This window comes from Leucoraja erinacea, chromosome 6, assembly GCF_028641065.1.
Source record: "Leucoraja erinacea ecotype New England chromosome 6, Leri_hhj_1, whole genome shotgun sequence".
In the NCBI taxonomy this organism is placed as follows: Eukaryota; Metazoa; Chordata; class Chondrichthyes; order Rajiformes; family Rajidae; genus Leucoraja; species Leucoraja erinaceus.
The window spans coordinates 24,262,260-24,286,669 of record NC_073382.1 but is presented as its reverse complement, the minus strand read 5'-3'; the positions used below and the strand labels follow the sequence as shown (position 1 = coordinate 24,286,669).

General features: G+C 43.7%; 1 protein-coding gene across 4 annotated transcripts in view; it reads left to right on the top strand.

Moving 5' to 3' along the window:
• Positions 1 to 24,410, top strand: part of tbc1d4 (TBC1 domain family, member 4) — a 216,850-nt gene that overhangs the window by 143,245 nt on the left and 49,195 nt on the right. For 3 of the 4 annotated variants that reach the window (XM_055636726.1, XM_055636727.1, XM_055636728.1), the window contains exons 7-10: positions 1,299 to 1,409; positions 1,815 to 1,934; positions 18,387 to 18,464; positions 19,738 to 19,979. In XM_055636726.1, the coding sequence (XP_055492701.1) occupies positions 1,299 to 1,409; positions 1,815 to 1,934; positions 18,387 to 18,464; positions 19,738 to 19,979 (551 nt within the window). Of the gene's footprint in view, positions 1 to 1,298; positions 1,410 to 1,814; positions 1,935 to 16,733; positions 16,951 to 18,386; positions 18,465 to 19,737; positions 19,980 to 24,410 lie in introns of those variants that run through there. The other variant, XM_055636729.1, reaches the window with a different exon arrangement.

The window sequence follows — 24,410 nt, the reverse complement described above, 5'->3', positions numbered from 1 at the left end:
ATTTGAACTGTAAACTGCGAGAGAGAGAGAGCCTCCCAACATAAACTGGCAACTGAACGCCACTCTCTTCAGGGTCCCAGGTTTCTTCTCTACGTCTTTGAGAAGCAGGCATACGCAGACATTGCAGTCAATTGTTCAGTGCCATAGGGTGCATGACGCCAACCCTAACTGAGTTTGTCGATTCAGAGATGTAAAAAGCTCCCATAATTAATTTACAGGGTGACTGGACAGGTTGGGTGAGTGGGCAGATGCATGGCAGATGCAGTTTAATGTGGATAAATGTGAGGTTATCCACTTTGGTAGCAAAAACAGGAAGGAAGATTTGTATCTAAATGGTGTAGTTGGGAAAAGAGGAAGTACAACGGGGTCTGGGGTTCCTTGTTCATCAGTCAATGAAAGTAAGCATGCAGGTACAGCAGGCAGTGAAGAAAGTGAACGGCAGGTTGGCCTTCATAACAAGAGGAGTTGAGTATAGGAGCAAAGAGGTCCTTTTTGCAGTTGTCCAGGGCCCTAGTGAGACCACACCTGGAGTATTGTGTGCAGTTTTGGTCCCCTAATTTGAGGAAGGACGTTTTTACTATTAAGGGAGTGCATGGAGGTTTACAAGGTTAATTCCTGGGATGGTGGGACTGTCATATGCTGAGATAATGGAGCGGCTGGGCTTGTTTGGTCTGGAATTTAGAAAAATGAGAGGGGATCTCATTGAAACATATAAGATTATTAAGGGTTTGGACACGCTAGAGGCAGGAAACATGTTCCTGATATTGGGGGAGTCCAGAACCAGGAGCCACAGTTTAAGACTAAGGGGTAAGCCATTTAGAAAGGAGATGAGGAAACAATTTTTCACACGGAGAGTTGTGAGTCAGTGGAATTCCCTGCCTCAGAGGGCGATGGAGGCCGGTTCTCTGAACACTTTCAAGAGAGAGCTAGATAGGGCTCTCAAAGATAGCGGAGTCAGGGGATATGGGGAGAAGGCAGGAACGGGGTACTGATTGGGGATGTTCAGCCATGATCACATTGAATGGTGGTGCTGGCTCGAAGGGCCGAATGGTCTACTCCTGCACCTATTGTGTATTGTCTATAATTGAAGACAAGGTCAGAAAATAATTGGTCTTACTTCTCGTGGGTACTACAAACCCCATATCCTGCATTACATTGCGGTACGATCTGACAGCTCAAAGTTTAAGGAGGAATGATTAGTGAACTAGCTGCAGTATAATAACTTGTTAACCTCTGGATATACCATAGAACCTTTGATATTCTTATTTGTAATCTTAAAATAATCTCTGTTTTAACAGAAAATGAAGCCAGGTGACGACCAAGATGAGAACGAACTGGTGATTCTCATTCTGAGGCAGATGTGTGAGACCAAACAAAAGAACCATGCTCACCTTGGAGAGACCCCTATGGTACAGTGCTTGTTGATATTCACCTTGATTTTGTGGTTGTGAGGTTGCTACTTGTAAGCCGTATGATGATGATCTTATTGGAAAGCTTGCTTCAAACGATAAGATGTCTTATCTGCAGATTGCAGATACAATCGAGAAAGAACTCTGCTCCAGAATTTCTGACCTTTATAACTTTCGGTGCCACAAAGCAATTTTGATTATATGGTGAGAAATACAACAAGGCTGCAAATAATTAATGGAGGCTGCCTCTTCCTTCTTGCCTGCCATGCATTAGGCGGCAAGGGCAACTTCCTGCAATTACACCCACATTTTTGGGCATCACTTTTCAAATTTATTTGGTTGCATGCTACAGTGGAATTGCTTGTGGGGCTTGCAAATGTGTAAACCTCTGTTTTCTCTCCAAAGCCTTTGCCAAACAACGTGATCCCAGAACAATCTGCAAGCATGGGCAGGTTCAAGCTCGACATTCTGAAAAACAAGGCAAAGAAATCCTTAACGAGCTCCCTGGAGAATATCTTCGCCAGGGTAAGGGGCAAGAAATTTTGTTCTGACTATTAGTGTGATTTGTTGGCTAGTTTTATAGCTGGTTCTTGGTTGCATCAATTTGTTGGACCTGTTTAACCATTAATGGCGGTTGTTTAGAAATCTAAGTGCACCCTAATTAGGTGAGCCAAATGATTTCAGTTATTGGCACCATTGCATCTTCAGCTGTGTTCCTGGTCTAAAGCCTTTGTGTAGCTGACCAGCCATTGCCCATTTTCAAAATCAAAAATGTACCTTTTAGTATAGGTAGTTCTGCTATAGCACGATAGTTGTCGTCCTAGGAAAACTTGCCGTATGGAAAATTGGGTGATAAAAACAATTGTGTAAATAGGAGAAAAGGGTGTAGAGAATTTCAAACAAGCCACAACAAAATTATTTTTTTCCACAGGATTAAAAAAAATATAGGTATTTTAAATAGGTGCATGCTTATTTCTTTTGATACTTGCTATGAGTACCAAAGGTAGGATTTGACGGTTTAATAGAAAAGTGTCAATAGAATGTCAAGAGAAGTGATTGCTTGTCAATTTCAATGGCTACTTGTGGTGAAAGTGACAGACTGTATTCTTAATTGACAGTGGTGCCTGATTACTGCAGGGAAGTTACACAGAATATAGTTTTTTTTTCCTTGGACTGATTCCCTCCCAAGACAACTTTTTTTCTCCTTGCAATTTCCAACGTGATTTTTAAGTGGTTCTCTACTTCTTGATCAAAATCTCGTTATAACCAATTTGGTCCTTGTATTACAAATAACATTCTATAATTCATCAATTGTGTTATATCCAATTCACATAATGAAAGCACACGTTAGAGCTGCTTCATGTGAAGGCTGGTTTTGGGGAACCTAGGTTGTGGCTGGTGTTATAGGAATGGTTGAGTTGGTGTGGACATAAGCACTAAATAATAATGGAATGAGATGATGGGTGTTCATGATCGGGTCACAGGTACTGATAGTTGGTGATGGGGGTGATGTGCAATTGGGATAAGCTGTTAAATGGTAGTTGTTGCAGAAAGGGTTGGAAATTGATGATGGTCATCATCGTTTCATTCTGGAGTAAATTGATTTTCAATTCCGTTGCTAAATAAAACGGATGTTTCAGGATGACGTGTTCCAATCTAATGCTTGCTCCTCTGTATTCTGTCACAGAATATACTGTTTACAGTAGGCACACTGAACTTTATACTGATCTTATAAACAGTAATGTTCACAACTTGCTCCCAAGTCCATAATCTCTAAGCACACACTCCAAATCCATCAGCTACAGGAATAGATTTTTAACTTGCACCCCAGACATTGCAGATTGTCAGATAACGAGATGAATAGAAATGGAGCTAATTTGAAATTCTGGACTTGCAGACTGTAACAAGTTAACCATTCACTCTATGGGGCCCCTTAGACACCACCAGTGTTGCTAAGGTTCATACCCTACTGAAAAAGTTCACTAAACCGTGTGATCGACTTGCACCCAGACATGAATCTTTATTTAATATTTGGGACTACTCAATATTTCCGCAAATGTGATGCGATGTCGGTTTTACACCGGGTCAAGCAGCACTGGGGAACATGATCGGTGATATCACCTTGGAAGTTTGTCCTGCCAGTTTTATTACGTCTGTGGTCTTGATGTCAACCTTCAACACTTTTAATGTCAAAATCAAATGGACTAATTTTAGCACCAAGAGAAAAACAAATACAGGTGCACAACCTTTTATCCGGAGTTCCAGAAACCGAAAAGCTCCGAAAACCGGCCATTTTTTCCAGATGTCGTATGCGCACCAAAGCTCGCGTTTGGCGCCAAACTTGACCCAAAACGACCCACGGTCAACCCAGGTCTGTACTACTGTAGCGGCTGCCTCCTCTCTGGAGACCGGGAGACGCTTAAACATCTGTAAATCATTGCTTAAATGTTAGAGTTAGTTTCAGTATGTGAAACTTTAATTCTTAGTTTAAAAACAAATGATGTGCAGTAACAAGTGAACGGTGCCGCGGGATGTCGGTTTTGTTTACAAACCCCTGGTAACTCCAACGGGTCCAAACAGCATCTCTGCGGAACATGGATCGGTGACGTTTTGGTCCAGATCTCAAAATATCACCTATTCATGTGGAAGTTTGTCCTGCCAGTTTCGTCTGTGGTCTTGATGTCAACCTTCAACACTTTTAATGTCAAAATCAAATGGACTAATTTTAGCACCAAGAGAAAAACAAATCGCTGGATTTGCCGTCGCACCGCGCCGCCCGGGGTTGCCGGGGTCGGAGCCCCAAGCCGGCCCGCGGGCTTCCAAATCCAACGCTCCGTTTAGTTCTTACTAATAAACAGCTTGTTCACGGCATCCTGCCTGCTTGTATGCGACCTCGATAAAATCCCATCTGGAGCGCCTAAGTTGCCGGGGTCGGAGCTACAATGGTAGCTTGTAGGATGAATTTGCAGATGATCCCTCCAAAACTGACTAACATGATGCAATGATTCTCCCCGGTCTCCGGGGAAGGAGCTGCTCCAGACTTTTCAAGCCGTGGCTACCTAAAAGGATTATAATTGATGTGCACGACAAGTGTTGTAGGCTTTCGGCATGCACACTTTGCGTTCACTATTGTATGCAGATAAAATCCCATCTGAATAAATGGTATTGAGGATGAATTCTTACTGGGTGAACTTGCCAGAAATCAGCTTGCGTTCACTGATCTGGTGCAGAAAAATCAATCAAATCAAGATCTTGAAAGAACTTGAGTTGAAATGAGATGCTTCCTTGGAGCGTGACCTGAATGAATGGGACATGAATGGCTGGCAAAGTTAAATTGTAGCATTGTTCTATGGGCATGTTGGCACTTGCCTTTTACACCAGAGGGTTATGTTCCTACGGTCCATCAATGAAGATTCTTCCACACTTCAGCAAAAGAATCGGATGTTGTGGTATTTCTTTCAATTTTTAAGCTGACTGGGTGAAGCTCCAGGGCTAAGTAGAACAGTAACTATTTTTGATCATGTATCACATAAAAGGTTCATCACAACGTTTAAGTACACACCACAATATTAGTCAAGAGGCTGACGTGAGCACCATTTGCAAGGATATTTAAGAGACATTCACTTTGCTTTGTGACAAAGTCACATAAAGGGCAGACCGAGCCAGGATGTCAGATTTTCTTTCTTGACTTGGACGTACTTTGTTGATCATTCTCCTGCCCTGCTTCTGTTTTCGTGCCGTTAACTTTGCCATGTGGACTATAGTAGTTCAAGAACAGTACTCACCCAATACTTTCACATAGGTAGGTGGGGAGGTGCTGCATAAAATGAATCAGAACAGAAGAGAGAAATGCCATTCAAGGAATTGAGATCAAGTTGGGCCAAGACCCTTTGTAATGTTAAGCCTTAGCTTGGTATAACGGTTGCCATTTGCTTGTGTGTGATGGCGGAGAATTTGGGGGGAACATATGAAGGGAGCACATCTACCCTTTGATCCACATTTCTCTGCAGTCCAGAAATTTGTGGACCTTAGCAAATCTCTCACTGTAATGAAAGGTTTCAAAGTAATGAGTTTTGGCTACAATCATATGTGAATATCATCATACTTTCCATGGAAATTCACGATAGAAATAGAGAGACTGAAAGAACTTACTGATATTCAGTGTTACAAACAGAATGCACAATACCTTCATTGTTGTACTAATTGTTTTTCTGCCTTTGGTTCACAAAATAGAACAAAGCAACCATGTCAACACCTCTCAGTTTGCTGGGAGCAGAACCAGCAGTTTAACGGTCTACAATCACATGGGGAAAGTGCAGAAGAGAGATGTAGAAAGAGTGGGGGCACAGAAGGGGGAAGATAAGCAACAGGAAACCCAAGGGGTGCTACTGTGATAATGAAAGGAAAGCGATAGCTGAGGAAAAGATAGGAGAGAAGTTCAGAAAACTCTGTTAAAGATAATGAGCAACAGACCTAGTTTGTAGTCTTTATCACAGTGATGGGAAAGGTGGTGGGAGTGGAAGGGACAGTATTCCATGTGTTTTTTTTGTGTGCATGAATATTTCCAGGACAACTCAATCTAAAGTACAACATATTTGAATCGGAATATTTGACACCCATAATTCAGGAGGTGCCAGTGGCAGTTGTAAAACTAGCCCCATTGCAAAGGAAGGTTTATCTCTATCGATATTGGTCCGCTGTAGATATTCAGCTGTGCAGAGTGTACTGTAGGTAGGCAATTTGTACAAAACACAAAGTGGTGGAATAACTCAGCGGGTCACGCATCATCTGTGTCGAGATGACCCGTCTTCTGACTGATGGTAGTGGGGAAAATGGGGGGGGGGGGGGGGGGATTCAAGATAACGCCTAGCAAATAACAGGTGGAGGTATATGATGGGGAGTTTTATTGTCAGCAAATAACAGGTGGATGTATATGAAAGGGGGTTTGATTGTCAGATGAATGGAGTAAGTGAAGAAAGGCTAGAGATTAAAAGGAGACAAAAGGGAGTCAGAAAAGTGGAGAAGAGGAAGAGTGAAAGTAAAGCAAGAGGGATTGATACAGGTGGAAGGAGCAGTGGTGTGAGGATGGCGCAAGAGGGGTGAGATAGTGGGATAAAGGGGTGTGCATCAGGGGTGGGCACAGAACAGGGAGAGGGGGTAGGGGGGTATTATATAAAATTGGAGAATTCAAATCTCACCATATTTCTCTTCTCTGGGCACTGCATTTATTTCAATCGTGGTCAGTTATTCTCTGATAAATTGCCTGATTAATAAGACATTCAGTCTCAGTAGGCATGAATGGGGCCATCGTTTTTGTGCCTAAGAGGAAGAGGAGTGCACCATACGGCCCACATCAGAGGATGGGTCTGTCCTGTGATCTAATTCCTTTTCATGTTTGTTATATGGTAATTCCTTTTCATATACACTTGGCTTCCCTTTTTGTACATTTCCCAACCTTGATTGTCATGGAGTCATAGAATTGTTATGATATAGAATGGGTGTATTTGTGTAGGAAAGAACTGCAGTTGCTGGTTTACATCGAAGATAGACACAAAATGCTGGAGTAACTCAGCGGGACAGACAGCACCTCTGGAGAGAAGGAATGGGTGACGTTTCGGGTCGAGAGCCTTCTTCAGATCTGTGGCTTTGCAGCACTGAGGTTGTTGATATCTGCCTAATGAGCAGGGGCTGTGCACAGCGATCTCACCACACCACGACAGTGAACGTTTAACACTTTTGTCTCATCTGAATCCAGTTCCACACTGACCAAAAGATTCAGCAGGAGATCTTTGCTTCGAGGTTTAAGAGAGATTCATTGTCTAGATTTTGTCAGGTGCTGGGAAAGATGTGTGAAACTGGCAATGTTTGCACTGTCAGCAGAAGAAAAGTATTATCTGGTGTATGCGCACCAGCAATAAAATAGTGGGGAGAGACCTCAAGGGAGGGTTGTGGCTTCTGTTTTGGGGAGTCAGGTGTTTGGGAGGACCCCGAGACTTAAATTAGCAGACAAGATTTGGGGAGTGATTCAAATTAAAACCAGGGTGTGCAGGGTCTGCTCCAGAATGGGGTTGAGGTCCAACTGTGAGGGGAACAGAGGAGGCTTTGCCGTCTCGTTAGAAGGTCTGTTTGTGAAGAAAAATTCAGCAATTGTTTGGGGACATTGCCTGCCATCTGGTGCCATAGCTGTGTATTGCAATGTTTGAGCTTTATTCCACGGGCCTGAGAAATAATGCAACAATTGTCACTTGGACTTTTTGCACAATAACAGCTAAAACTCTGGAATGGCGTTGCCTTGGAAGATAACAACCCGGGTCACAGGATCAGAGTAATATCCTGATCAGTCTTGGCCTTAAAAGACTTCAACAAACTGTTTGACTCCTGTAATAAGGGAAAAATACTCATATATGACAAGAACCCATAGTTCAAATCCCAAAGAGCTACCAAATGAATCTTGAAGATGAAGATGCAAGATGGCCTTTAGACTTTACTTTAGACTTTAAAGTACGGACACAGGCCTTTCTGCCCATCGCGTCTACGCCGACTAGCGATCACCCTGTACACTAGTAATATTCTACACACTAGGGACAATTTACAATTTTGCATAAGCCAATTAATCTACAAAACTGCATTTGTTTGGAGTGTGGGAGATAACCGGAGCACCTGGAGAAAACCCACGTGGTCACTGGGATACCATACATATTCCATACAGACAGCACCCGTGGTCAGGGTTGAACCTGGTCTCAGTGCTGTAAGGCAACAACTCTACCGATAGGCCACTGTACCACCCTGCTGTGCCTCTGTACCTCTTCTGCCCCAATTTCAAACAACATTGTGTGGTTTAAATTATGTCTTCAAGACATGAGTATGACTTGTATCAGCCTCAACAGTCTCTCTTACACTCTCCCTGAGGCTTAGGCTGAACTGTAACAAACTGGGTCTTCGTAATAATGAATTAGTGGCAGAACACCTCTGTTTTGCCCTGAATTTCCAGTCACTGGTCAGTTTAATTCACAATTATATTCCCACTCTGATCTCACAGTCTTCAGCCTTCTACATTGTTCCAGTGATACCCAACAAAAGTTTAAGGAACAACATCTTGTCTTCCATCTGCACTCATTGCAGCTCTTTGCTCAATACTAAACTTATTACTTGGAACGTAAATCATCGAACACTACAGCACAGGAACAGCCCCTTCAGACCACAATGTCTGTGTCAAACATGATGTCAAGTTGAACAAATCTCATCTGCCTGCAGGTGATCCACATCCCTCCATTCCCTGCATATCCATGAGCCTATCTGACAGCCTCTTAAATGCTACAATCATATTTGCTTTCACCACCAACCTGGCCCCCATCCTTCCCCCCTCAACATCTCTGTTGCAAGTCCCTGGAACCCACCATGCTCTGTGTAATGAAAATTGCCCTGTGCATCATCTCGAAACTTTCCCCCTCTCGCCTTAAAGCTATGCCTTCTAGTCTTTAGCATTTACACCCTAGGAATTGTTGTGCCACTCATAACTTTACATAGTTCTGTCAGGTCTCCCCTCAACATCCAATGCCCCAGAGAAAATAATTCAAGTTTCTTCAACCTCTCCTGGTAGCTAATGTCTTCTAATCCACGATGCAGTCTCTTCAAATCGCCCACAGGTTCCTGTAAGGGGTCGATCACAACGGCACACAATATTCCAAATGCAGCCTAACCAATGTTTTATAAAGCTGCAACATGATTTCATGACACTAAAACCCAATGCCCTGACCGATGAAAACAAGCATACCATATGCCTTCTTTATCACCCTATCTACTTGTGTTGCTACTTTCTGGGAGCTATGGACTTGGGGCCCCAATCTATGTACAGTGCACCAATGCTGTTAAGGATCTTGCCACGGACTGTATACTTTCCCCATACATTCAACCTCCCAAAATGCAACATCTCACATTTGCTCAGATTGCAGGTAACCATACCTTCTTTACTCGCTCTCCAAAACTGTGTCAACTGTGGCTGTTCCTGCCTTTTTCAATTTGTTTATTTTTTATTGTCACTTCTGTCTAACAAACTGCTTTAAAGTAAATTCTGATCCTGACAACATTGTTGAATACCCTATTCTCTGCCCACTCCTTTCCCTCCTGTTTCTGCAACTTAAAACATACCTATTCCCTTGTTTTACCAGTTCTAAGCAAGGAATTGAAATCCAAAATGATAACACTGCTTCCCTCTCCACTGATACTGCCTGACCCGCTTATTGCTTCAAGTGTTTTGATTTTCGTGTTTCTGTTTTGGTTTTGCATCTGCAGTTTTTGTAATTCGGGTGAATGTATTAACATTCTGCAATTTAGTTGAAAGTGTAAGCAAAGTTTAATTGTTAAAGTTGATGATCCATGTAATAATTGACAAATCGTTGACACATTTTGAATGGCCTCTCTAGTCTACCATTTGGCATTAAATTATACAGTATTTACTTCATAATGAGCTAAGTAGAAATGAATCAAAGAGACTACCATTAGTGGATAACACCATTAAGGTCATCAATGGTTACAGGGAGAAGGCAGGCCAATGGGGTTGAGAGGGAAAAATAGATCAGCTATAATCAAATGGCAGAGTAGACGGTGGGCTGAGTGACCTAATTCTGCTACTGTGTCTTACGATCTTATGAAGATGGGTTACTCCTGTTAAGATAGCACACTTGTCTACAGATCGATGATCTTTATCTCAATTGGGCCAATTAACACAACTTTTGTCAACTGCCTTCATGCTCACAACACCAGCATGAAATAATTTAAAATGTGTCATCCCATTCCTCTTGGCATCAAAACACTTTGTCTCCATTTAACAGATCTTACATCTTTAGAAAGGTGCAGTCCCATGTTTTCCATTAGGCACTTGTCTGATTTAGGATTTTATGCATTGGGAGGATTTTGTGCACTTGTATCAGAACAACGTCCTTTTTTAAATCTTCTTTGCTAACTGCTTTACTGTAAGCAGAAAACCATCTTTGAATATTTTTGTTGTAAAGACTATACTTACCATCTCAAATGAATTCTCATGGGGCAGTCTTGTCAACACATTTGCAATAGCATATTGCTTCGAGCTTCTGTACTCAATCATATAATGATTGTGAGAGAAGAAAACAATCTGCCTTGGTATTCTCAATATTACCATTATTAGTATTAACAATTTCGGACACAAATATAACAATGGCTTATCAATTGTAATGGAGGCAAAGTGTCTGCCCAATGGAAATTGATTATACTTTTCCACTCCAAAGACAATTTTTACTTCTTTCTCCTCTCCATTCAAGCACAGTTTATTTCACTCTTCATCAATGTATGTGAACCAAATGCAATTGTTTTTCTTACCATTTTTCATTATGCAGCCAATAACAACGCCTGCCGATGATTCCAAGTTCTGCAACACTGAGATTTCATTGCCTGCACATTTGTGTTTACTTTTTCCGTATCTGATTGAAAACACTTTTTATTTAATTTGATCACCAAAGAAACTACAGTAAACTCTCGGGGAGGGAGTGGTGTCCGTTATTGCCGATTGGACACTATAACCGAGTAAGGTATGGAGAGTTGAAACAAAGGATAGTGTATTTACTGCAGATGACAATTAATACACTAAAGGACACAAAGTGTTGCAGTTATGCCCCTGTCCCACTTAGGAAACCTGAACGGAAACCTCTGGAGACTTTGTGCCCCACCCACGGTTTCCATGTGGTTCCCGGAGGTTGCAGGTGGTTGCCGGAGGTTGCAGGTAGTGGAAGCGGGCAAGGAGACTGACAAAAACCTCCAGGAACCTCTGGGGAACCTCCGGGAACCGCACGGTCTCCAGAAGTTTCCGTTCAGGTTTCCTAAGTGGGACAGGGGCATAATTGAACAGGTCAGTCAGCATCTCTGGAGAAAATTGAAAGGTGATGTCGGGACACTTCTCCTGACTGATTCAGTCTGCTGAGTTACTCCAGCACTTTGTGTTGTTTCATCTTAAAACTAGGTGCCGATGCCGCTGGTCTGCACTAGTGAGCTCCTCCCCATCATCGTCCTCCTCCTATCATCGGGCCTTTCTGGGCAGTGACTCTCTGACTCCAGCTGGACCATAAACAGGACCCATATGGAGCCCTGAAATCCGGGATCAGCTGTTAACACATGCAGGAAAAATGTTCCCAATGTTGAGGGAGTCCAGAAACAGGGGCCACAGTCTAAGAATAAAGGGAAGGCCATTTAAAACTGAGATGAGAAAAAAACGTTTTCACCCAGAGAGTTGTGGATTTGTTGAATTCTCTGCCGCAGAAGGCAGTCGAGGCCAATTCAATGGATTAATTTAAAAGAGAGTTAGTTAGAGCTCTATGGGCTAGCGGAATCAAGGGATATGGGGAGAAGGCAGGCATGATTGTGGATGATCAGCCATGATCACCATGAATGGCCGTGCTGGCTCAAAGGGCCAAATGGCTTCCTCCTGCACCTATTTTCTGTTTCTATGCCCATGATCAAGTGTGTACATACAGGTCTGAGATTTTGTGCACAAATACAGGCCGTATGTGGAGTGTGTGTAGTTATAGGCCTGCATTGATTGTGCAGGCATAGACATTAGCATTTCTGAACACTTCTCAAAGCCTTGACACTTCGCAGTTTCCAGTATTTTCTAGTTTTATTTCAAATTTTGCAGTTTCTTGTTTGTTTATTCTGTGTCAGGTTTCGAGGAATGGAAAATGTGACCACAATGACAGACAACAGAAAGCCACTTCTTTCAAATTCCCACAGTAGATGGAATGAAAGGTGGTTTCTCAGTTTTAATATTTAAATCTTGTGCAGCTTAAAAACAACTGCAATGAAAGAAATTAACAAAATGCACAGGGACCCAGGGCTTGACCCTGACTACAGGTGCTGTTTGTACAGAGTTTGTACGCTTCTCCCTGTAACCGCGTAAGTTTTCTCTGGGTGCAACGGTTTCCTCCCACATTCCAAAGTCATGCAGGTTTGTAGGTTAATTGACCTGAAAATTGTTCCTAGTGTGTAGGATAGAACAAGTAGAGGTGAAGAAGAAGAAGGGTTTCGGCCCGAAACGTTACCTATTTCCTTCGCTCCATAGATGCTGCCGCACCCGCTGAGTTTCTTCAGCATTTTTGTGTACCTAAGTAGAGGTGACCGTTGGGCAGTGTGGACTTGGTGGGCCAAAGGGCTTGTTTCCAGGCTGTTGGGGAAGTCCAGAACAAGGGGTCACAGTTTAAGGATAAGGGGGAAATCTTTTAGGACAGAGATTAGAAAAAAACATTTTTCACACAGAGTGGTGAATCTCTGGAATTCTCTGCCACAGAAGGTAGTTGAGGCCAGTTCATTGGCTATATTTAAGAGGGAGTTAGATGTGGCCCTTGTAGCTAAAGGGATCAGGGGGTATGGAGAGACGGCAGATACAGGATACTGAGTTGGATGATCAGCCATGATAATTTTGAATGGCGGTGCAGGCTTGAAGGACCGAATGGCCTACTCCTGCACCTATTTTCTATGTTTCTATGTATCTATGTATCTCTAAACTAAACTAAACTAAACTAGACTCCTACATTCATCGTACATGTGTCTGAGGAATGGGCCCGATCAGACCTCTGCTGAAGGCCACTATTGGAGCTTGTCCGCAGACATTGCAAATGTGCCCACACTAAACACAGGGCCACTGCTGAGTTGTATGTTTATCTTTGTTGTTGTTTTAGAGGTACTGGTGAGTTCCCTTGTTTGCTGTATCGCCGCAAAGGGAAGCACTGTGACCTGCTTCTCAATCTAGCTTCCTGTTTTCTTCTTACTTCCCAGTCCCATCTTTGTTTTAGATGTTTAATGAAACCACCCGCAGATCACATTAACATATAACCATATAACAATTACAGCACGGAAACAGGCCATCTCGGCCCTACAAGTCCGTGCCGAACAACTTTTTTTCCCTTAGTCCCACCTGCCTGCACTCATACCATAACCCTCCATTCTCTTCTCATCCATATGCCTATCCAATTTATTTTTAAATGATACCAACGAACCTGCCTCCACCACTTCCACTGGAAGCTCATTCCACACCGCTACCACTCTCTGAGTAAAGAAGTTCCCCCTCATGTTACCCTTAAACTTCTGTCCCTTAATTCTGAAGTCATGTCCTCTTGTTTGAATCTTCCCTATTCTCAAAGGGAAAAGCTTGTCCACATCAACTCTGTCTATCCCTCTCATCATTTTAAAGACCTCTATCAAGTCCCCCCTTAACCTTCTGCGCTCCAGAGAATAAAGACCTAACTTATTCAACCTATCTCTGTAACTTAGTTGTTGAAACCCAGGCAACATTCTAGTAAACATTGTGCTCAGCATGTGGCAAACCTGGTGATAGAGTGTGCTTCATGTGAAAAGAGTGTGGATGGCAGAGGTCACTGCACACAACATGGGGCCCAGTACCAGGATTATACTGGCAGAGACCCAACCCAATCCGAGCCAACTGAATGGGTGCTTTTGACCTGCAGAATAGCAAAGATGAGTCGATAGTCTATGGGTCATATGTCCCAGACAGAACAATGAAATTCTTACTTGCAGCAGTACAGCAGAATATGTAAACATAGTACTCTGTAAACAATATAACAAAAGAAAATAAGTTTTTTTTTCAGCGTTAAAAAATATTTAAATATTAAAAAATTATTAAAAAATAGGGGTCATCCATTTAATCTTATTGAATGGTGGAATAAATCGAGGGGCCAAGTGACCTAATCTGTAAAAAAATTATTCTGAGAAAAAAAAATATATGAAACTTTTTTCAGTATATATATATATATTCTTTTTTACAGACTAGTAGGCCACTTAGCACCCTTGATTTATTCCACCATTCAATAAGATTAAATGGATGACCCCTATTTTGTAAGGAGTGATCCTGAAAAAAAATTAAAAAAGTAATTTTAACAGTCCAAGTCTCCTCATGTTATAAACAGTCCCAGTAGTTGAAGGAGATTGGGAAAGGAAGAAAAGGTGCTATGAGGAAAACCTTTATAATAATGTTCTGTAGACCTCCACAGCTTCCTCGGCCGCATCCAGGCCGCACTTGCCGTTGCCGAATTTTATCTATACTCCAGTTGCCCACGTGCCGCGACCAATGACTCCAATAATCCTCGTCACTCCCCGGCACCCAGCAGGCTATGGCCTTCAACTCACCTCGATTCCAGGCCCAGTTTCAGACCAAGAGTCTGAAGAAGTGTCTTGTCCCGAAACCTCAACTGTCCATGCTCTCCAGAGAAGCTGCCTGACCTGCTGATTTACTCCATCACTTTGTGTCCTTTTGTGTAATAACCAGCATGTGCAGTTGTTTGTTTCGCTACATACAATAATAATCCCTTACGTGGTTATAGTGGACACACTGGTATATGGACACACTGATCTGTTTTGTAGTAAATGCCTACTATGTTCTGTGTGTTGAAGAATGTCATTGTCCTATCAGGGACACATGACAATAAACTCACTTGAACTTGAACTTGAACTTGAACTTGAAAACCCCTCCCGCATGATCCGTTATAATGAGGGTTTGTTGTATTCCATTGTAGAGGTAGGATTAGGGTTGTGCTGGTTGGTTGAAGAACCTGATTGTTTCTGAACCTGCTGATACAATGTGGGACTTCTGTGCCTACTGCCTGATGGTAGCAGTGAGAAGAGGGCATGGCCAGGATGGTCCACTTTTAAGTTACCAGAATGGCAGCTTCATTGGACAATTATAGGGAAACTGTGTAATGGAGAAAGAGCTGAGTGATATGTTGAAATACAAGATGAAGTTAGGTGGAGAAGTTTCAGGTGAAGCATTAGCACTTCCAAAAACTGGTACAGTGGTGCAGCTAGTAGACCTGTCGTCACGTACTTCCAATGAGCTGGGTTTAACTATGACCTCTGGTGCTGTCTTTATGGAGCTTACATAGTCTCCCTGTAACCATGTGGGTTTCCCCAGGTATCTAGGTTTTTTCCCACATCTCAAATATGTGCAAAAATTAGTAGATTAGTTAGCCACTATAAATTCTTTCTAGTATATAGGTAATAGGTAGACTCTGAGAGTTGATGAGAATATGGGAAGAATATAATGGCATTAGTTTCAATGGGCGCTTGTTGATCAGTGTGGACTCAGTAGGCTGTAACAGCCCGTTTCAGGTATTTCCCACATCTCAAATATGTGCAAATTAGTAAATTAGTTAGCCACTATAAATTCTTTCTAGTATATAGGTAATAGGTAGACTCTGAGAGTTGATGAGAATATGGGGAGAATATAATGGCATTAGTTTCAATGGGCACTTGTTGATCAGAGTGGACTCGGTAGGCTGAACAGCCCGTTCACATGGTATGTTTGTGCAAACATTAATGTGTTCAAATCTACATTGTACCTTGGACCTAACTTTGGGTTACTTGTGTATGCAAGTGAGAAAACATAATTGAATGCTTTGATTCATTTTAAAATAGCGAGCTTGCAATACCTTTGATAGTAAAACCTCCCAGGTACATCAGCTGTGTTGCATTTGAGTAAGTTTAATGCACTGAGGGAGGGCTATGTTTAAGAACACTATACCAGTCTTTTTCGTTAATGAAGGAATGATGTAGGATTGGAGACTAACCTTTGCATGAAAGTGTTGCTTTCTGAACTGTCCAAAATAATTGATTTAATCTCATTGCAGCCCCTCGGCCCAAAGAAATTCACTCATTTGAACAGCTTCCTTTTCTTCCTCTTGCACCCATTTAAGAAATTGGGAAGTTAAATATTGACAGCATGGTAGCATCATGAGTGAGCTAATGGTTTCATTTCTCACCCTGCCCCCCACCCCCTCCCTGGCTAATCATTTCCTACTGGGCAAAGTTTCTGACTGTTTACATATGTTGTGATTGTTTATTGCGTTTCGTTTGATTAAAATGTAACCATATCTCTTGCTCAGTGGTGGATAAGCTGCTCAGCGCTCTTGCCCCAGTGTTTGTGGCCGTTACATTTTCATCATATGACCCTGCATTCCATTCGACCTCCGTTTGATAATGCTCCTGCAGACAATTTAGCAAACAGGCCAATTATTGCAACAGTGTCAAAATTATTTAAAGATTAGCCTTCGATAAATGGTCTGCAAATTTAAACCGTTTGGTGCTTTTCTTCCTGCTATTGGCACAAGTAACCTTGCAATCAGTTCCTTCCTTTCCCGTTTTGCACATTGTCCCCTTTCGAAATGACCTTGCTGGTCTGGATGGCTTTTGATGACGGCCTTGACAAAAGAACACAGAGCGGCTGCTGCTGACTTGCAAACGACTGCAAGATCGCTGCCAACCGCTGGCGCAGTCAGGCGTCTACAAAGCGGTTTGTTCTTTCTCGACTGTGTCCCCTCGATTGTGCAGTTTCCTTATCACTCTCCAACGCTGCTCCCCGCTGGGTCGTTCAAGAGAGCTGCTGAAGAGCTCAGCGTACCGGCGCCATTGCAGCCTTCAACCTTGCCCCCATGTGTGACGTGTGTGAAAGGGAGCTCAGGAATGGTTTTGGTGTGCATTGAGTTGATTAAAATGAGGGCTGTTAAAGGTAAGAAACAGAACCAGCTGAAGGTAATGCATGCGCTGTTGGGTCTAGTGACCCAGGTGTATTGTGAAGGATGATCATGTTGCGACTTGTAGTGCAGGGCAGTGTGGACAGTCCAACTGGATCCTATCAATACTGATGTCCACCAAGAGCCTCTCTCCACTGAATCTCTCTCTCTCCCTCTCCCTCTCTCTCTCTGTGGAGCCAATGCAAGAGCAAACTCACACACTGGTGGTCTTGGCAGACCAGTAACCAAGTGGATGCACAGAGTCTCTTGCCCAGAGTAGGCGAAACGAGGACCAGAGGACATAGGCTTAAGTTGAAGGGAAAAGATTTAATAGGAATCTGAGGGGTAACATTTTCACACAATGGGTGGGTGTATGGAACAAGCTGCCAGAGGAGGTAGCTGAGGCAGGGACTATCCCTACAATTAAGAAACAGTTGGACATGTACATGGATAGGACAGGTTTGGATGGATATAGACCAAATGCGGGCAGGTGGGACTAGTGTAGCTGGGACGTTTTTGACCAGTGTGGGCAAGTTGGGCCGCAGTGCCTGTTTCCACACTGTATCACCCTATGACTGCTGAATCTATATCTGCGGAAGTCCCTTGCCACTGAGAGTGCTCTCGGTGCTTCTGGTTTGATGATGTGAAGGTTGGGATAACAGGTGCTAACATCATGGTATATGAAGAGCTTGCAGTCCTGGAAGATCACAAGAGACAGATGATGTAGGTATCTGGAGCAACAAACAACCTGCTGGAGATTCTAGTCGAGATGATGCATCCCGACTTGAAGCATCGACTGTCGATTTCACTCCACAGATGCAGCCTGCCCGCAGAGTTCCTCCAGCAGTTTGATTGTCTATCCTGGGACTAATTCATTTACCATCCTGGCAAATGCACGCTATTTTGTAGTTATAGCCCTGGTCCCACTTGTGTTCTGTCTCGCTAACCCTTCAACCCCTTCTATGCTCGTGTTCTATTCAACTTTCAACTTTCAACATAATTTTCAACTTTCAAAGATACTCACAAAATTCTGGAGCAAGCAGCAACTCTGGAGAGAAGGGATGGGTGACGTTTCTGGTACCGAAATTCTCTAGAGATGCTGCCTGACCTGCTGAGTTACTCCAGCATTTTGTATCTATAGTGTGAGTTTTGCCCTGTACGGAACTAAATGCATGGAAGATGAACATAGGTGTTTAACATTGATGTCAAGTAACAAGCTCCTTGCCCCAGTCATGCCTTTCATTCCCAGGTATCACTGGTATTGTTGCAAATACATGCAGATTCCTGCTGCCAGGAATGTTGTATCATTGCAGCCACATTGACATCAATATCATGTAGTTACCTTCCTCAACAAAGCCCATATGGGTAGAAGCCATCAACCTCCCTAGCAGCAACCTGACTGATTTTCTTCGTAATGTTTTATCCATTTTAGGGAGCCAAGATGCGTGGCCGATTAGGGAGCATGGACAGTTTTGAACGTTGCAACAGCCTGGCTTCCGATGCATCCAGGGTGAGTCTTGGTGCAAGTACATTTTTGTGTTGCTTTTGCACCCTATCCACCGCTCCCTCCCCATTCCTTTTACCATCTCTCTCTGTTCCTTCTCTTCTCTTCTCTTCATTCCCTCTCTTCTTTCCCTTATCTCTCTCCCTCTCTCCCTCTCTCCCTCACCTCCCCCTCCTGCTCCTCTCTCTCTGTCCCTCACATTCTCCCTGCCTCCTCTCTCCCCCTCCCTTCTCTCTCCCCCTCTTTCACCTCTTGCATTCTCACTCTACCCCCCAACCTCTTTCACCTCTCTCGCATTCTCTCTCTCGCTTTCTTTCTCTCTCTCCCTCGCATTCTCCCTCCCTCCTCTCTCTCCCTCTCTCCGCACTCTCTCATTTCTCTCTCTCGCTCCCTCGTCTCCCCCTCTTTCACCTCTCACATTCTTTCTCTCTCCTCCCCCCACCCTTTCACCTCTCTCTCTCTCTCTCTCTCTCTCCACCTCTCTCTCTATCTTTCTATCTATCTATCTATCTATTTCTCTATCTATCTCTCTCTCTCTCTCTCTCTCTCTCTCCCTCTCTCTCTTTTTTTTTATCTCTCGCGGTCCCTCTTTCTTTCCCACTCTCTTTCTCTCTCTCTCTCTCTCTCTCTTTCTCTCTTTTTCTTTCTTCTCTCTCTCGCTCTCCTCTCTCTCTCTCTCTCTCTCTCTCTCTCTCTCCCCCTCTCTCTCTATCTATCTATCTTTCTGTCTGCCTCCCCCCTCTGTCTGCCTCTCCCTCCCTCTCACCCACACCCTCTCTCTCTCTCTCTCTCTCTATCAACGCCACTGATCGGGGTGAACTGCTGACGCTTTCAAGTGACAGACTCATTTGGTTGGGATACTTTCCTTGAAGCAGGAAGTTAACTGCTGATATCCAGGGGAAGTGCTGTCGAAAGCAGTTCCAGCTTCAAAGATCGCTTTCAAAACACTGTGCAATTCCTTATCAGCAAAAGAGAAGGGTGGAAAGCTTGTTCCCCGGCACATTTTGTGCAGAATACTTGAAATTTAAAGTTACTTATCAGTAGTGTGCAGCAATATTTGTAAATCTTCTCTGGATTTAGAGCAGCAGGATACACGGCTGGTAATATAGCAGTAATTAGCATACAATGGGTGCTGGAGAATCTGTTGACAGATTTACAGAGTTTGTACTAGCTGTCTGTTCCTGGAGCAGACACTATCGTTAATCTCTCTCTCTCTCCCTCCCTCTCCCTCTCTCTCTCTCTCTCTCTCTCTCTGACTCACTGTGGTGCTTCTGCCCAGGACGGTTCCCCCGGGGAGTCTCCTCCTGGATCTCCGCCAGTCAGTCCTCGGGCATCCCCTCTCTCGTCGCTGGGCCAGCCCTTCGGGGAACAAGACTCCGACTCGCCGCTATTCCGGAGACGGGCGCACACCTTCAGCCACCCGCCCTCGAGCAGCAAGCGGAGGATCAGCTTTCCCAATGAGAAGCCGCACCAGGCCAAGTCGCCCATCACCCGCCAGCAATCGGAGATATTACATAGCAGGTAGGATGCTTGCACGTGACGAGGCAGCGGCAGGGGAACCCTGCATCCAGGATGTAAGGAGCGAGCTGTGGAATATTAAGAGTAGGAACTGCAGTTGCTGGTTTATACCGAAAATAAGACACAAAATGCTGGAGTAACACTGTTTCAGTTTAGTTTATTGTCACGTGTACCGAGGTACATTGAGAAGCTTTTTGTTGCGTGCTAACCAGTCAGCAGAAAGATAATACATGATCACAATCGATCCATTTACAGTGTACAGATATATACATGATAAGGGAATAACCTGAGTTTAGTGCAAGGTAAAGCCAGCAAGGATAGTCCGAGGGTTATCGAAGAGGTAGATCGTAGTTCAGCACTGCTCTCTAGTTGTGGTAGGATGGTTCCGTTGCCTGATAACAGCAGGTAGGATACTGTTTCTGGGACAGGGAAGAAACTCACCGGGTTCTCGAACCAAAACATCACCCATTCATTCTCTCCAGAGATGCTGCCTGTCCCGCTCCCACTGAGTTACTCCAGCGTTTTGTGTCTTTCTCCTGTGGGATATTAATTCAAAACAGGATAGTAGATTCACAGAATCATTGCAGCATATGACTCCCTTTGGCCCTTGAAGTCCGCGTGGTGCAATCTAACCATTCTCTTTTACCCTGAACCCTGCAAATTATTTCCCCGTAAAGTCTCTGTTGAAATCTCTGGTGAAATCTCAGCTTCAACCATCGTCAGGAGAAGTGCGTTGTGGACCATCATCAGGCTCCGTTTAAAATTTCAATACCTCTTTAAATATGTCTGTAAATCACAAGGTGCAGCGACAATGGTCTTTCTTAAACTCACGTGGGTTCCTTGGCGATTCAAATCAATCCCCTGTTTACAATAAGCTGCCATGACAAAAAATCCCCAGCAATTGTTAAATAAGAAAGACGAGGAATTAAAATTTCATGGTAATTGGTGTAGCTGTACACAAACTATACAAAGACTTGTCAATTGGTGACTGCTGAACCTCTTGTATGTTGCACTGTTCGCGATTCAGGGCCTCCTTGTAGACACCCTTGCGGAGCTCCAGCTCATTCATTTGTTCCTTCCCACTGGCACTGTCTTGTGCATCTCAAAATATTCACCAAATCCTTCTTTGCACTCGTTTAATACAATACAAATTTATTGTCATTTGAACCTCAAAAGAAGGTCAAACGAAATTTGATTTCTGCAGTCATACAACAAGAAAAGAACCAAGACACACAAACAACACACTTTACACAAACATCCATCACAGTGAATCTCCTTCTCACTGTGATGGAAGGCAAAGTCTTGTCTCTCCCCTGTGTTGCATTCTTCTCCCGATGTTAAAGCCCCCGGCGAGCGATGGCAAATCCCGCGGCTGTTAAAACTGCGCCGGGTGATGTAAAGCCCCGCTCTGGGTCTTAATGTTGGAGCCCCCGGCGGGCGATGGCAAGTCCCGCGGCTGTTAAAACCGCGCGGGGTGATGTAAAGCCCCGCTCTGGGTCTTAATGTTGGAGCCCCCGGCGGGCGATGGCAAGTCCCCGGCTGTTAAAGCCGTGTCGTGCGATGTAAGGCCCCGCTCCGGGTCACCCTCAATCCCGCAACTCGGGCGGGAGAAGTTGCCATTGCGGGAGCTCCGAAACGTGGTCTCCCACCAGGGACCGGTGAGCACCCGATGTCACCGTCCACCGGACCTGTGGCTGGAACCTCCGAGCTCCGGAGTCGGGCCGCAGCAGCATGTCGCCACAGCTCTCCACGCTCCGAAGCCAGCCAGCCCTACGATGGTAAGTCCGCAGACTCCGCGACTGGAGCCCCCAGGTTGTTCCGGTTGGAGGCTGCTCCACGGTGCTAGGCCCCAAGGACAGCAGAGACCCGACAGGGAAAAGGTCGGGTCACCCGTACAGGGAAGAGATTTAAAAGTTCCCCCCATATATACACGGTTAAAAACAATATAACAAACTATACATTCAACCAGACTAAAAACTAAAAAAAGACAAGACGACCTACAGAGGTCACTGCAATGTCGTTCGTGCCACCTGGACACGTTTGTAGGAATTGGAAGTATATTCAGCCACACTTGCAATTATTGATAATGTTAATAAGTGTACAAAAGACATGCATATCATAGACCTCACATGTTCAAAGCCAGTCTTTGCAATTGAATTTTGGAACCTAGCCAATTGGTGGCATGGAGGCTCAAACTTACTTACAATGCCAACTATTCTCTGACCTCAGCGATTTTGTAAAACCTTACCTGGCTAGACCAGCTTGCGGTGGGATGACTTTAAAAGGACTGATTAGGTGAATGTCATGTGCCGTGCATTAGATCTGAGATGCATCAACAGATTAGATAATAGTTAGAGTTGTTGTTCTAAGCGATAAATATTAACCCAGGTGACCAACAAGACTAAAAGAAAATCTCAAATGTGCAATTATGGCACACAAGCCAGAACTCAAATCAGTTCCATGGGTTGATTGTGCAGAATTCCAGAAGTGATTTCTGATCCAAGCCTAATAACAATAAAATGAAAACGGGTGGTCAATTCATTGTCTCCCCAACTGATTAGGAAAGGTTTTCCTCTCACTCAGCCACAGACGGCTGTGGAGGCCAGGTCAATGCATATTTGTAAGGCAGAGATTGACAGATTCTTGATTAGTAATGCCCCTGTCCCACTTAGGAAACCTGAACGGAAACCTCCGGAGACTTTGTGCCCCACCCAAGGCTTCCGTGCGGTTCCCGGAGGTTCCGGAGGTTTTTGTCAGTCTCCCTACCTGCTTCCACTACCTGCAACCTCCGGCAACCACCTGCAACCTCCGGGAACCGCACAGAAACCTTGGGTGGGGCGCAAAGTCTCCAGAGGTTTCCGTTCAGGTTTCCTAAGTGGGACAGGGGTTAAAGGGTGTCAGGGGATTATCAGGAGAAGACGGGAGAATGCGGTTCAGTGGGAAGATAGGACAGCCATGATTGAATGGCGCAGTAGACTCGAATGGCCTAATTCTGCTCCTTTAAATTTTATGAACTTGTAAACTCTTTCCAATGAAGCTAGCTGTAAGCATGCTTTTAATATTAGTTATGGTTTAGATGAAAGAACGTATTGCCTTTTCCTTGGTGATTGTTAAATAAGATCACTTTTTAAACGGACCATGGCATGTTGAAGATATCTAGTCAGTGCAGGAAACTGTCCACTAGTCATGCAGCTGGGCAGTAGAACTGCTTTCTCTACGGACAAGACTAAAGTTTACTCCTGAATGACTCCTTGGAAACTGAATAATGTTTATCAATTTATTTACGAATCTTTTTGAAAAATTATTTATTTTGCATGGCTTTCATGATTTTATTTTAATTTTACTCCCATATTTATTTTGCTAAGTGTGTTGCTCATCAAACTAAAATTGAATCAATGAATGGCAGATAAAACAAAACAATGACTTTGATGTGTTAAATTTAATTTAAATACATGTTAGTGGTCCCTTCTATAATAATGTTTTCCATTGATCTACAATGCTCTGTATTTTGTATCAATCGTTTTTCTCCAATGTGGTGTTTGTGTCTCATGCTGAAGTCTGGTTGCTGGATCAAGATAGGAAAGTGGATCTTTCCTTAATCTCAGTGAGCGCTACACAGTGATACTGGGTCCAGTCTCCTGAGATTTGCCCATAATGTCATTTTTGCTCTCCAGTAAGAGTTTGGCGAGTTACCTTTGCGGGATTATATGACTGATTACTTAGTCATGCATTCAGAGCAAGGTATTCTATTTACCATCTTGTGCATTCTTCACTCTGCTTTCTGAAGCGAAATCCAGAAAATATCTCCGAACCCACATTGAAAAATACACATGAGCTATAAAGGATAACTTTTAAATAGGCTATCTTGATCCTCTTTGAACTTTATGCACTAAAGGTGACTGTGAATGTGTGACACTGTGAACTAGATGTTGCTTTCAGCCCAATTATTCTCCAGCTAACTATGGCAAGGATGAGGAGAGAGAAAATAAGAAAGCAGGTACCTTCTCTAATTGAGGAAGCTTCAGAGTATGTGTAGGAAAGAACTGCAGATGCTGGTTTACACTGAAGATAGATACAAAATCCTGGAGTAACTCAGCGGGTCAGGCAGCATCTCTGGAGAAAAGGAATGGGTGACGTTTCGGGTCAGTTTAGGCCTGAAGAAGGCTCATTTATTCCTCTTCTCCAAAGATGTTGCCTGACCCCGCTGAGTTTCTCCAGCATTTTGTGCTAAGGTTCAGAGTATGACATCCCAGGGCAGAATCGACAAAGATCTGATAACAGCCTTTCTCCCGATGCTTCCAGCCAGAAAATCATTTAGGGGGACCCAGAAGAGAAGAGAAAATGATAGAAAGGGTTATTCTTTATCATCTTTAGCAATCGCAGTACAATGGCTAATGTGCCAGTGTTACAGACTGGCAGTGCATCACATGTATC